This window comes from Mesoplodon bidens (assembly GCF_964165515.1).
Source record: "Mesoplodon bidens genome assembly, chromosome: 18".
In the NCBI taxonomy this organism is placed as follows: Eukaryota; Metazoa; Chordata; class Mammalia; order Artiodactyla; family Ziphiidae; genus Mesoplodon; species Mesoplodon bidens.
Genome location: NC_138175.1, coordinates 60232276 through 60246898, shown reverse-complemented (window position 1 = coordinate 60246898; position 14623 = coordinate 60232276). Strand labels below are relative to the sequence as shown.

Below are 14623 nucleotides of genomic sequence, written 5' to 3'. Positions count from 1 at the left end.
GTTATTATCTCTGGCCAATCTTCACCTTGTCTCCTTCTCTCTATTCTGACTGACTTTGATGCTGCTCTTCCCAGCACGTCTAATTTCCTTGAGGACAAGGAGCTACACAAGGATAGAAGCACAGGGAAAGGGAAGAGGATACATGTAATAAAGGGAGGGAGGACAGAACACCTGACCACAGGACCAAGGCTATTGAGCTGCCCTGTCCTGTACAGCCACTCGCTGGCTACATGTGGCAAGTGAGCACTTGAAATGTGGCTACAGCAAGTTAAAATGTACTGTGAATGTAAAACACACACTGGATTTCAAAGACATAGTATAAAAAGAAAGCAAAATATCTCAATTGTGATTTTTTTATATAAACAACATGTCAAAGTGGTAACATTTGGGATATATAGGGACAAATAGTAAATTAATTTCACCTGTTTCTTCTTTTTAAATGGGACTATTACAATATATTTAAAATGTACCAATGGGGCTTACGTTGTGTGTATTGGAGAGTGCTGCTATGCACTATTTACCGATTTTCTTAAGTGTTTTTTTTTTCACTCTCATAGTTCTTTATTCACTTATTGTTCCCCCCACACACACACTAGAAGGTAACCTCAGTGAAGGCAGGACCTTGTCTGTATTGCTGTATCCTCAGAGTGTATGACAGTGCCCGTAGTAGGGGTGTATAGACATTTAATGAGTGAACAATAAGTGACGTCTCTCCATCAGTTTGAGTAATTTAGAGATGATTATGTTGGTATCATTAGTCATGATTATGTATACACCCAAGATGCATTTTTACTCTTTGCTTTGCAACTTCTGGTTACTGTTTCCATCCATCTAATTTATATTCCTCCCTGTCATCTCCCTCCCTTGCACGAATTTACTGACTCTCCAGTGTGTGCTTTAAAAAACAATATTGTTTGATTACTACCAGCAGGAGGGGCCTGCATGGGGTGGTGGGTGTGCCTGGCTCAGGGTATGTGTGGGCTGTGAGGGGTAGATGATACGTGGGAGGCTGAAGGAAAGGGAGTGGGGCTGGAGGCCAGGCCCGAAGGCTCCTCTGATTTACTTCTGGGAGGAGGTAGACTTAACAAAGGAGTCATGGCAAGCTACGGCCAGGCCACCAATACGATTAAGAAATTCTCGGAAATCTAGCTGCCCATCAGAGTCGAGGTCCAGTTTCTTCATCATGCGGTCAAGGACACTAGGGTCCTTCTGGTTCTTTGTGAAGGCACCCAGCTCTGTATTCATGAAGATAAGGAACTCGGCCTTGGAGAGTTTGCTCTTGTTACCGTCCCTTCCGGCGTGCTTTTGGAAAACAGCAATCAGAAACTCAATGCACCGTTCAGTCTCTGTAGGGCTGGATATTTTTGCCATGTTCGGAGAGGAGCGAGGCACGGGGCTGAGAGGGGAGCGGCGCGGCAAGCCGTGATTTTCTCACGTGGTTTTTAAATGACTGAAATGAAGTCCAAAAATGAGGGGGCATTCCACAAGCATACTGAGGAACAGTATTGGAAGACTGCAACATGGTTTCCCCAAGGGAGAAATTTCAAGTTAACTGGAAGCTTATATCCTAGCATTGTGATTAGAAAAGTCAAACTGATTGTTATAACCCTAACTGATGGTTAGTAGTGACCAAAGCCAGCCAATGCAATTTACCTATGGGTTCTAGTGAGGGTGACAAGTCACTGTTTAAGGATCACGGTTGTCAGGGTGACTGCTGTTAGTGGATTCAGGGTTCAGTGAAATACTATAGACTGCCTTCAAGTTAAATTTTATAAAAACAAAAGCTTATTAAACACCAGGATAAAGAATCAATGAAAAAAACAGTTCAAAAGATGAACTTGTACATTTCTCAAGAGATAAATCTAGCAAAACATAAGGTTCCAATGTGGGTGTGCTCTTGCTCATAAGATGGTGGCTTAACAAAGAAAAAATCTTCCTCTTTTTGTGAAACAGCAACATCTGCATTTCTAATGCCTGTGAGTCCTGTAGAAAAATTTATAGCAAGAACAGAACAGCAAAAGCCATCTCAGAGTCTGCAAGACTCCATGGAAGTGGCTTTACCTTTCAAGTCTTCCTATACAAATCTTTTCAATTCCATTGCATATAAAGATTAACTTATTGCAATATAATGCATATAACTACTTTAAAATCTGTTTATAGTACATGGATACTTTGTCATATGGCATTCACATCTGTGAGGCTGGTGGCCATGTACCTTGACCAAAGAATTTACACACAAATCAGAAAATTTTGTACTGAGACAGCTGAATATTCATGGTGATTCCATAAAGTGCCACTCTCATGTCTGGAACATTCTGCCATATTGTTTTTAGGGAATATCAGAGTCAAGTTGCACCATTCATAAGCAACCCCTGCCAAGAATGTAATGTACAATAATGATAAATTCTGACTGCGTTTGGTTCTTTTATATGAAAGGCATTTGCTGAATTTGTCACCACTTTGAAAATCTCTGGTTTGGAATAGGGTGAATCCTTAGAAGCCACCCCAGATCCACTACATTTTTTTCCCATTTCTCTTTTGTAGGTTCTATAATGAAGCATTAGTGGCCACTCATGGCTGAAGGTCCTCAACAGTGATTAACTCCACACTTCCCTACTGTCTGGATGATCTGATATCCCGGGATGGATGACCCAGAGCTCGGTATTCCCACAATCATTTCCATAAATGTGAACTCTCTGTGGGGGTGTGAGGAGTTTGCTGAGCATGAAGGTTTGTGCATAATGTTTGTGTTGTTTCTCAGGAGTATGACTGGGTCAAATCTAGTAAGCGATGCGCTATGGCTTAAGGCTTTGCTGGGTCCCAGAACATGTGGAGTGGGTCTACCCAGCATGAGTTCTCTGGTGCTTGGTAAGGGAGGAGCTGTGTGTGAAGGCTTTCCCACAGTCCCTGCACTCGTATGGCTTCTCTCCTGTGTGGATTCTCCGGTGCTGAGTGAGGTGGGTGCTCTGCCGGAAGGATTTTCCGCAATCCTGGCACTCGTAGGGCTTTTCCCCAGTGTGCGTCCTCTCGTGCTGGCTGAGCGATGAGCTGTGGCTGAAGGATTTTCCACATTCGTTGCACCCATAGGGTTTCTCCTTGGTGTGAATCCTCTGGTGTTCTATGAGGAGGGAGCTCTGGCTGAAGGCCCTGCCACACTCGTTACACTCATAGGGCTTCTCTCCCGTGTGGATCCTCTGGTGTTGAATGAGTGGAGCAAGCTGGCTGAAGGCTCTGCCACACTTGTTACACTCGTAGGGCTTCTCCCCGGTGTGGATCCGCTGGTGTTTGGTCAGGGACGAGCTGTGGCTGAAGGCCTTCCCGCACTCACTACACTCATAGGGCTTCTCCCCAGTGTGGATTCTCTGGTGCTGAGTGAGGTGTGTGCTCTGCCGGAAGGCCTTCCCGCACTGACTGCATGAGTAGGGCTTCTCACCCGTGTGCGTCCGCTCGTGCTGGCTAAGTGATGAGCTGTGACTGAAGGTTTTCCCACACTCGTTGCACCCGTAGGGCTTCTCTCCTGTGTGGATCCTCCGATGCTCGGTCAGGAGCGTGCTCTGGCTGAAGGCCTTCCCACACTCGCTGCACTCGTAGGGCCGCTCGCCTGTGTGTGTCCTCTGATGCTGAATCAGTGGTGTGATCTGGGTGAAGGCTTTTCCACATGCCTGGCACTCATAGGGCTTCTCCCCCGTGTGGATCCGCTGGTGTTTGGTCAGGGATGAGCTGTGGCTGAAGGCCTTGCCACATTCTCCACACTGGTAGGGCTTCTCCCCGGTGTGGATTCGCAGGTGCTGGGTGAGGTGGATGCTCTGCCGGAAGGCCTTCCCGCACTGACTGCACGTGTAGGGCTTCTCACCTGTGTGCGTCCGCTCGTGTTGGCTGAAGGAGGACCTAAAACTGAAGGATTTCCCACATTCACTGCACTCGTAGGGCTTCTCACCTGTATGAGTTCTCTGGTGCTGGATCAGTGGGGCAATTTGGTTGAAGGTCCTCCCGCACTGAGTGCACTTATAAGGCTTCTCACCAGTGTGGATTCTCTGGTGTTTGGTAAGCGCTGAGCTGTTTCGGAAGCCTTTTCCACATTCGTGACATTCATAAGGTCTCTCTCCCGTGTGTGTTCGGTGGTGTTCGATGAGTGCTGAGCTGTGACTAAAGGCCTTTCCACATTCCTGACATCTGTAGGGCTTCTCTTTTGCACAGGTTTTCTGTTGAGTATCTGAGTCCGGATTCTCCCTCTTTCCATGTGTCCCCCACATGGGGGGGCCTTGCCTTTTAGGAGTCATTGGTTGAGTTGGGAGATCAGGCCTCAGACTCAAGTTTTCCCCAAACCCATACCCCTGCTGCTGCTCCTGAGTGGGTGTCTTCACAGGCATGAAGGCAGCCTGCACCACATGGCTATCCGGCCTCTTGCGACCCTGTTCCCAGTGGCCCTCAGCATTTTCACCCTTGGAGTTCCACAGACTTTCCCACAGGAACCTTTCTACCAGGGCATTATTGGGTATTTCTTCAGTTATGTCTTGCTTCACAGTTGATAGTTTGGTTTGTCTAGTTTCAAAGTCTGAAAGAAACAGAAAAATGGAAATGTACCTTAATCCCAGTTCTGGAGGAAGAGTTTGTGGTGGCTGGGTGGGTGGATGGAAGAACGAAACTGATGGTTTTGAAAGGTCCAAGGCACAGGTGGCTTTGTCCATTAAAATAAATTGAGTTTTGCAAATCAGAGAAGGAACGGGAGAGGGAGGAGAAGCACAGAGAATAACCAGGGGTGGGGGACTTGGTGTAGGGGTGTGGATGGGGTTTTCAGGGGGAGCACAGAGAATGAGGGTGGGAGACGGTGCTGAGGAGAGAGCTAGCTTCCAGGGAAACTGCTGACAGATGCCCTGGGCCTGGAGTACCGCCAGCCCAGAGCAGAGCTCAATGGGCACGCTGAACGAACACACAGATACATTTGCTCCTCCTCCTCCTTCATTTTGGCCCTCTCTGCACAGCCATGGCTTCGGTGTCCCCACCCTGACACCGAATTGGCCTAAAGGTGTGACATGGGCACCATTCCCATTTATGTTACACTCTAGTGAAAAGCTAAAAATAAAAAAGGTCAAGCCAGATGTGGTTGGCAAAACAGTGGCTCCCAAATATATACACATCCTAATTTCTGGAACCTTTGAATCTGTGCTTACCTTACATGTCAAGGAGGAATTAGGCCACTCATCATTTGACATTAGCAATCATCTGTGATTACCCTCATTGGCTTACCAGGGTGGGCCCAATGTAATCAGAAGAGTTCTTCAGTGTGAAAGAGAGAGGCAGGAGGGACATGATGTGAGAAGGCTTGACCAGCCACTGCTGACTTTAAAGATGGATAAGGCCTTGTGTCAAGGAATGTGGGCAGTCTCTAGAAGCTGGACAATGAAAGGAAACGGATTTTCCCCAAACCCTCCAGAAGAAACACTGCCCTGCTGACACTTTACTGTAGCCCAGGGAGACCCATTTTGGACTTCTGACCTCTAGAACTGTAAGGTAATTTGTGTTGCTTTAAGCCACTAAGTTTGTGGTAATTTGTCACAGCACCAATCCGAAGCTGATATACTAAGTGAGGACTGGTTATTATTCGAGGCTCGGGAGACCCTGTTATAACCCCCCCTACACACTGGCCCATCCCTTCTTAGGCCCTGGTGATGGGCCACTGCTTACATAGGCTCAGGGCCTGTTGCCAGAGGGCCGGGACACTCCCACTCCCAACAGACTTGCCTGCTGGTCTCAGGAGCTGGAAAAGAGGTATGAAGAGCAGAACTACCCAGCCAACCTACAGGCACATGGAAGAGCCCAGCCTGGATCCACCAGCCCACAGATGCATGAGTCATAAGTGATTCTTTGGTTTAAACCACTGAGGCTGGAGTGTTTGTTACATGCCAAGAGCCGGCTGTTGCACTGCCTTGGGGGCTTTGTACTTGCTGTTTCCTCTGCCTGGAGTTCTGTCCTCCCAGATTGTTTCATGGTCCCATTGTTCTCATGGTTTAGGCTTCAGCTCACACACCACCTCCTTGGAGAGGCTAGCCCTCATCTCTCTGCTCAGTCCTCGCCCCAATCCTAGTCTCTACCTCATCCCCTGCTTCCATTTCTCAGCATTCATCATAATCTGTAATCATCTTGTTCACTGTTATTATTATTATTTTAGCTATTTATCGTGTGCTCCTGTCCCTCACCAAAAATGTAATTTCAGTGAAGATGGGAACTTGGTCTCACTCACAGCAAAATGGATGCTTGGTGAATGTTCCCTGAAAGACTGAGTAGTTAATTTGCTCTGAAGAATCTGAGGGCAGAAGTGGAGAGAGAACTTGGGGGTGAATGGGTTCCTCCCAGACCTGCAGGGCTTTCATCTCACCTGTGCACACACCTCGGGGGGCTCCCTTGTCTACCACCCACAGCTCCGCCTCGTGCTCCAGCAGGGAGATGACGTCCGGCTTTGGGAGCCAGTGTCCTGCTCAGGGAGAAACCCATGGAGTGAGCATGTGTGTCCCAGGACCCTCCCCAGCCCTCTGCCCGCTGCACCCTCAGTCTTGCAGGACCCAAGTGGCTGGGGCTCGAGGAGGCCCTGGGTGGTAACAGCCTCTGACATTCCTTAGCGACCTCCTCCCCTCACTCAGTCCCTGACCCCATCCCCGGCCCTGCTGTGGCCAATCAGAGCTCTGCTTCGTCCCGTGCCTGCTGGCAACAACGACCAGCCTGGAGGGGACCTGGCTGCCAAAGCAAGACAAGCCAGGGGCCTTCTATGGGTGCCCGGGACACAGAGCCTGCCTCTTCTGCTGGTCTCAAACCTGGGAGAGGCACCCTCTCAGCTGTCTTGTCACCTTCAGAGGGGCCCGTCTGCGAATGGAGGCAGAAAGGGGTATGGGGGCGGGCAGCACAGGGGTCCCGACAGCACCATAGGAAGATCCAGGTCTACCCGGGGTTCTGTGGTCACGGGACCCGGTATGTCCCTCTTACCCCATGACTTTCTGCTTCTGGCATTGTTAGCTAGGGTCTGTCATTTGCAACCAAAACATCCTAACTGACATTCCCTGCACTGAAACAGGTCCCTGAAGGCCAAGTATTTGCTTTTAAGGTATTTGCTTTTATGGCCTAGATCTACTCCCACTTTTATCCCAGGAAAATGAGAATCTGTACTGTAGGCAGACCATCAGGGGCATGGGGGTGGCCTCACCCACAGAGGCAAGGAGCCCAAAGGTCTCCAGCATCACATCTCGGTACAGGGTCCTCTGGGCTGGCTCCAGCTGCCCCCACTCCTCCCAGGTGAACTCCACGACCACGTCCTCAAAAGTCACTTGCTCCTGAAACGTCACACATGAGCGTCCTCAGTGTCCCCAGCGTGGCTGCCAGTGGCAGCATCTGGTGAACGGGGGCCTTGGCCAAGTGGGTGGGAGGGTCTGGGGATTTGGATCGGGTTTTTACTGTGGGGCCTGGGACCCTGCTGGAGAAGAGTCTCTTGAAATGAGAAATGCTGCTGATGTGTCATCAATGAAGGGGAGGACAGTCCTGGCGTGTTGGGTTCACAGGAAGTGTGCTTGCGCGATGGCCCCTCCGAGAAGCAGCTGGGTCTGGGCAGCGGGGAAGGAGCATCTGGAAACTGTCAGGTTGGCTCTCTGCCTCACCCTTTGGCCAAAATAACATCCTGATGGGTCCAAGATGTATATATAATGAATGAAACAAAGCCCTCTTTAAGACATGAGAGGGTCCATGCTGCCACGAGCACATTTTACAGAGACTGGGAAAGCTTAAGTGTCTTGCCCAAAGTTATAAAGCTAGTAAGCAGCAAATCCAAGGATTGAATCTGGGTGACTTTATTAAGAATCTGTTCACGTGTAAATTAAATTCAAGTACATGAAGATCCATGTATATGTAGAAAATCAGCGTGGTGGTGGGAGCATTTCAAAGCAATGGACACACCAGGGCAACTGGCCCTCTGTTAGGGGGAAAAATCAGTAGATCCCTACCTCACCATAAATAAAAATAAATTCCAGAAATCTTAAAGAGATGAATATAAAAAAGGAAAAAGCTGGAAAAGTATAGGCCATGAATTTAATAAATGGGTGGTAGAGAAAGTCTTCACAAATAAAATATAAAACACTAAAAGTCAGAAAGAAGAAAAATGAGTGTGGTAGGCAGAATTGTGTCACTACCATCCCTGGATTACATGGCAAGGAGGAATTAAGATGGCAGATGGATGGGACTTCCCTGGCGGTCCAGTGGTTAAGACTCTGTGCTTCCACTGCAGGGGGTATGGGTTCGATCCTTGGTCAGGGAACTAAGATCCCACATGCCATGGTGCGGCCCAAAACAAACAAACAAAAAGATGGTAGACGGCATTAAGGTTGCTAGTCCGCTGCTCTTAAAATAAGGAGATTATCCTGGAATATCCTGGTGAGCCCAATATAATCACAAGGGTCTTTCAATGGGGAAGAGGCAGAAAAGTCAGCCTCACAGTAATAGTGTGTGAGGAAGACTCAAATGGCCAAAGCTGGCTTTGAAGACAGAAGCGGGTCAGGAGCCGAGGAATGTGGGAGGCCTCTAGAAGCTGGAAAAGGCAAGGAAGTGGATTCTCTCTTAGAGCTGCCAGAAGGAACACAGCCCTGCTGACACCTTGATTTTAGCCCAATGAGATGTACTACAGACTTCTGACCTCCAGAACCATAAAATAATAAATTGTGTGGTTTTAAGCCAGTAAATTTGTTAGGATTTGTTACAGAATCGACAGGAAAACAATACATTCAGCAATCAAAATTCATGACTTCTAGATGACAGAGTCTTCACAAGCCACTTCAAGGACCCACGACAGCAGAATGAATATTTGCAACATAAATGGAAGGAAAAGGATTAGTGGCCAGCACATGCAAAGAGCTGACAAATCAGTTAAGTAAAAGGCACACAAGAGGACAGAGAGTCTGGTCCTTCTGAGAAGAGGATGGCTTAGTACCCAGGCATGGATTACTTTCACAATTGGCAGGTTTTTAAAAATACGGACACTTGTCACGCCAGCAATTCCACTTCCCCTCCGTCTCCCCCTTCCCCCAAGAGCCTTGCTCCCCTGCTGCAGCGTCCTAACAGGCACCTGGTAATGGCCTCGATGCCCATCGTGGCAGAGCAGCCAAGGTCAGGTTCTGGAAACTCTGCAGCCAAGCACAAGACGGGGGTGACTGATATGCACAGCTGGGGAACAACCTTCCAGATGGAAAAGTCCTGGATGGTGGGACGTTGCCAGCCCAGTGCTATGTAGGTAAAAGGAAACAAAGCTCTAATTCTAATATTTGTCTGCAAGTGTGTACATAAACACAGGGGAATGAGGCGCGTGGAAGTGACAGCGGTGGCAGCTGTAGATGGAAGCCTGGGAGACGGGGCTGAGGGGCAAGGGGGGCTTTGTAAGTGCGGCTTGACAGTTTTATAATGAGAATATCGTTATGGGGTTGTGTGGCCTTAAAAAAGTAAGTAAGGCAATTCATCAACCTAGAAATCACTATGAAAGATATCAGGGTTTTGATACATTAAGAACTTTAAACTTGTGAACCTGAAAAACAAAATTCAGAGCAAACACACAGATTGTGCTGACGGATGCACGTGGATCGCTCACTTAATAACCCCAGGCCACGTGTGATCACATCCAACCACTGTTCACCCAGGGAGGACGCCAACGAAGTCACCCAAAATCAGCCAGGGAGAAAGGGCTGAGCCAGGATTTGAACTTGGGTAGTCTGGGTCCAGCGCGTCCGCCTACTGGCCATGTGGCTGAACCACCTCCCTGAAAGACAAGTGAGACAAAAACACACCCCGGGGGTCAGAATGGAAGTTCTGGGCCGGCAAGGAACTCGCATCCTCCTATCCGTTCCTCCTTAGACAAACAAGGACCCCTGAGATGTCACAGCAGCAGCGACTGAGGGAGGGGCACGAGGGAGCCCCAGGGAGGCTGGGAACTTCCTGTGCCTCAGCTGCACCATCCACTGGTGTCCATATCTGAGTGTCCAGCCTGTGCCAGGCTGCACACTCAGATAAATCTACGCTGTGCATAAATGACACCTGAATACACAGAAGAGGGGCTGGGGAGACAAAGAGCCAATGGAGAGTGGTCAGGAAAATGAAATGGGTGGGGGGTCTCCAGTGGCAGGACCCCTGAGGACTGTTTCCTAGTCTTCAACTTTGGACATTTAGATAATGGGTTAATAGAACTACCATATGATCCAGCAATCTCAGGCCTGGGTATATATCTGAAGAAAACAAAAACAGTAATTGCAAAAGACACATGCACCCCAGTGTTCATAGCAGCTAAGTGTCCATCAACAGATGAATGGATAAAGAAGATGTGCCATATATATATATATATATATATATATAAATACACACACACACACACACACACATATAATGGAATACTACTCAGCCATAAAAAATGAAATTTTGCCATTTGCAATGGCATGGATGGCCCTGCAGGATACTATGTTTAGTGAAATAAGTGAGACAGAGAAAGACAAATACTGAGTATTATCTCTTATATGTGGAATCTAAAAAAATGAATGAATGAATATAATAAAACAAAAACAGACTCATAGATATAGAGAACAAGGCCAGTTTCTTCCGTGATCAAGTGGGGAATTTAGGATTTTCCTTAAGGCCTATGAGGTTTGGGCACAGATAGCCTCCACAAAGGGATTTTCATCTCACAGAAGCAAGTGCTATGGATGGCTAGTGGGGGAGATGCAAGGTCTATAGACTTTGGCCATGTGGGCGGGAGTCAGGGACACAAGGTGGCCCACATCCTGGACCCTAGTCTACCAGGCAGAATCTGCCTCTGCTAGAATTCCTCCCACCAGAACTGGGCATCTGGGAGGTGACGCTGTGAAGACCCGGCCCTGGATCCACATGATGGAGATCGAAACTCCAGCACTAGCTGTCTTTTAACTGCACTGCGCCTCCCTGCCCTCATGTGCAAGTTACTGGGAGCTCCCTGAGGGCTGTTGGGAGGAGCGAGGGAATTCACAGGAAGTGTGTACCCTTGGCCCGGTGCATAGTGGGTGGTTTACCTGAGGACCCACTATTCAAACAGCTGTGCTGGGGGGCCCGGGAAGGTTTTATTTTCTGTCATCAACCCTCCCTGCTTGCTCCACACCTTCCAGACTCATTAGGTCTCGTTCAGTGGTTATCTGCGGAGTCCTACTGAGTGCAGGTCACCGTTCTGGGCACCGCAGAGGCCGTGGAAACAGGACAAACACAGCCCGCCTCCTGGTGCTTGTATGCTAGTTGCAGGGTTGGGGAGCTGGCAAAAATGAAAACCCCAGGAGAGGCCAGTGCTCTGGAGAAAATGGGGGGATGCTGCTGGGCAGCCACACAGGGATCTGGAGGAGGAGCCATGAAGGCAGCAGGATGTGTGCTGGGCACTGGGGACCTCAGGGGGCAGGTGGTCTGAGCCAGGCCAGGGGTCCTGAGCTCACGCCTGCCTCAGCCACTCCCAGTTGCGTGACTTGCGCCTGTGCCTTGATCTCCTCCTCATCCCACCTCGTGGGACTGATGCGGGGGCTGAACAGAGTGACATGTGTCCAGCACTGACCAGAGTTCCAAACATTCATTGTTCACCCACTCACTGTGCACCTACTGTGTGCCGGGCCTTTGCACATGGCCAAAATGGCCAGAACTGCTTCCCAAGGCCCCAGGCCCCTGCAGCTGGCCTAGGAGACCTGGTTCTCGGTCTTCCTGCCACGCGTGTGCCTGGTCTTCACGTTAGGTGCCTGGCGTGGCCCCACCTCCAGGCCTTTACTCATGCTGTTCCCTCCACCTGGAACATTCTCCCTGTGGTCCCTGGCCTCACCCTCTCCTTTCCTGTAGGTCTGTTTGGGGGCCGCTTCCTCAGAGAGGCCTCCTGGGCTGTACTGGTTAATGCCTGGTCCCCAAGTCCACCCTCTTCTGGGCCTCACTTCCCTGCCCAACACTTGGCACGTTTACATTCCTCGTATGGTCTGTGAGCCCCCGGGGACAGAGATTTCTGCTCATCTTATCTGTTCCTCTACCTGGAGTACCTGGAACAGTGCCTGGAATGGTGCCTGCTCATTGGCAGTGCTCAGTACAGGTTGGCCACGTGACTGGAGGAAGAGAGTGAGCTGGGAGAACAGACCTAGAGCCCTGTGTTGAGAAAGTGCCAGACACATCAGTGGGATGGATGAACCATATCTGCCAAGGTGGCACGGGGCAGGGGGGAATCCAGGAGGTCTTCTCCGAGGTGGTGAGGTGAGAAGTGGAGGAGGACATGGAGCTGATTAAAGCACATCCTGGTGAGGGCAGAGGCCCTGAGAGCAGAATGAGCCTGGTGGGGACCACAGGCAGAGCCTGGGAGGCCTGAAAGTGAGGTGGTGGTGTACTCACTGGGTCCCTGGCAGTGAGGAGCCCGGCGGTCATTCCCTCCTCCTCGGGCCCCTTGCAGGAACAGCCAGCTCCTCGGCAGGCAGTTCTAGGGGGAAACGGGATGTGAGAGACTGGACAAGTGACAGGTGACCAGTAACCCCAGGCCCTGGAAGCCCTGTGTGCAGGTGGAAGGAGCTCAGCACCCAGGCCAAACCCAACAGCAGAGCATCCTCAGCTTGGCATTTCCCGAGCTCCTGCTGTGCACCCAGGTGCTATTCCAGGCACTGTTGAAGTATGAGCTCAAATTTTCCTTACCCATTCCAGACAGGAAAACTGACCGCCAGGTGGGCAAGGAGCACAGTCTGGGTTGCACAGATGATTTCCAGGGTGATGACTTACTGTGACAGAAGGCCAGACAGTACGGGGGTCTTGGGCACTGTATGGTGTGCGTCAGCTTCCCTCTCATAAAATGAGGGTGGTGACCCAGCACAGAGCTTATGGGAATTGAAATGTGAAAACGGCTGGAAATGGAGCCCAGCAGGCAGCAGAACACACAGGAAGGCGATTGTTGCTGGGAGGGAAGTCTCTTGCTTCAGTCAGCATCTGTTTAGCATCTACTACATGCACGGCCCAATTCCCAGTGATTTACAAGCCGTTCCCTGGCTGATTGCCTAAAATGAGTCAGGCCAAAGGTAGGACGTGTTTCTCTTCTCTCTGTACTGTCCCTTGACGACCCTGCCTATGCACCCCTGCCTATGCCCCATTCAGCTTGTGCTCCGTTGTCTTCGTTGCAGTTTCCTGGATGGGAGTTATCTTGTTTAGTGATGTTTTATGGGCTTATCATCATCTCCCTGACTCTCCTGTGGCATCCAGTGTGGAGACAATGTTGGGGGGCTCTAGGATATAAGATGGGCCTGGCACCCAGGACATATAAATACCTGCTTGTTGAATTAATGAAGGAGCCTGGATGGTGCCTGGCATGCAGTCGGTGCTCAATAAGATTTTAATACAATGAGTCTGTTTCCTGGGTCCCAGGTGGCTAGGATCAAAATCTGGTGCTTTGGCTCTCCCTCACCTTCATTCTTTAGACACAAGTCCCTCAGGAAGGTGAAGCTCCAGAGATGACATTGTGGTGGGGCCTCGGCCTTACCCACTCTCCAAACCCTGGACGTCCCGCCAAAACAGGGAAGGGATGCAGGTCAGGCTGGCTCCAGGCTCTGAAGGGTCCGGCCAGCCAATCTCTTACTATGCTCGCGAAGCCAGAGACCCCAATGCCTTCCACCAAAGCCAGTACCCAACCCCTGCCCCAAGCCCTCCTCTCGGACCCTGAGACCACCCCCCAACCCCCTACCCAAACCGGGCCCCGCCCACTCAGCCCCGCCCATACTACCCCCAGCGACCCACCCTGGGCCCAAAGCAGCAGAAGAGACGAGACACAGACGCGCGCCGTTAGGTACACACCCGGGCCGGGGCCCCATAGAAGACCTTGGACCCGCTCCCGGCTCGGCCTCCGCCGCCCCGGCCACCCCCAATCTCACTTACCCGCCGGACTGTAGGACAAAGGCCACGGCAGCCACCAACCAACCTGCGCCTGCGCAGGGACGCCTAACTACATCTCCCAGAAGGCAGCACGTGCGCTTCCGGTCGTCTTCCGGCGCGCTCCGCCCCCGACCAGGGCCTAGGCTGAGGAGTTCGAATACTGAGCTCTGCCTTTTCTCCCACCCTGGGACCCTCCCACGCCGAGCTCCTTCTGGGAATGGAGGACGAAGACCACGCCCGCCACGGGCCGCTACTGCGCCTGGGTGGGCGGGCGCCGAACTACATCTCCCAGAGGGCGGCGCGTGCACTTCCGTTCATCTCCCCGGTCGCCCCGCTCCCGCCCGGGGCGAGACTGAGCGGCTCAGAGCCCTCCTTTTGCTGCGCTCCATGGAATGGAGGAGGAAGGCTGTACAACCAAGGGCCGGGACCGCGCGCGGAGCGCGCTGAACTACATCTCCCAGAGGGCCACGCGCGGCCTCCCTGCCCATCTGTCCCCTCCCGTTGGATTCATCTATGACAGGGGTTCGAGTCCTGACGCCTGTACCTGTGTCACCGTCAAAAATATTCCCTACCCGCTGATGTGTGAGGAGCCTTATGACTGTGGCACCGGCGCTCAGCGGGTGATTGGCCGGGGGGACTAATTTTGGCAGAGGGTTCAGGAGTGAAAAGGAATCCCTGGATGGGCTCTCTTGGTAACACACTCCTTTGTGTT

At 50.9% G+C, this 14623-nt stretch overlaps 2 protein-coding genes across 2 annotated transcripts; both read right to left on the bottom strand.

The window, feature by feature from the left end:
- Positions 1-376: 376 nt before the first annotated feature.
- LOC308606619 (protein S100-A11-like) lies at positions 377-1384 on the bottom strand. The gene has a single exon (XM_081217721.1). The coding sequence runs from the start codon at positions 1369-1371 to the stop codon at positions 1060-1062; it is 312 nt and encodes a 103-aa protein (XP_081073847.1). The 5' UTR covers positions 1372-1384; the 3' UTR covers positions 377-1059.
- A 1435-nt stretch (positions 1385-2819) lies between these two features.
- On the bottom strand, positions 2820-14084 carry ZNF135 (zinc finger protein 135). Its single transcript, XM_081217656.1, has 5 exons — positions 13915-14084; positions 12394-12478; positions 7196-7322; positions 6377-6472; positions 2820-4555 (listed from the first exon to the last, which is right to left on the bottom strand). Exons 2-5 carry the CDS (start codon positions 12424-12426, stop codon positions 2841-2843), a joined length of 1971 nt encoding a protein of 656 aa, XP_081073782.1. The 5' UTR covers positions 12427-12478; positions 13915-14084; the 3' UTR covers positions 2820-2840.
- Positions 14085-14623: the final 539 nt, after the last annotated feature.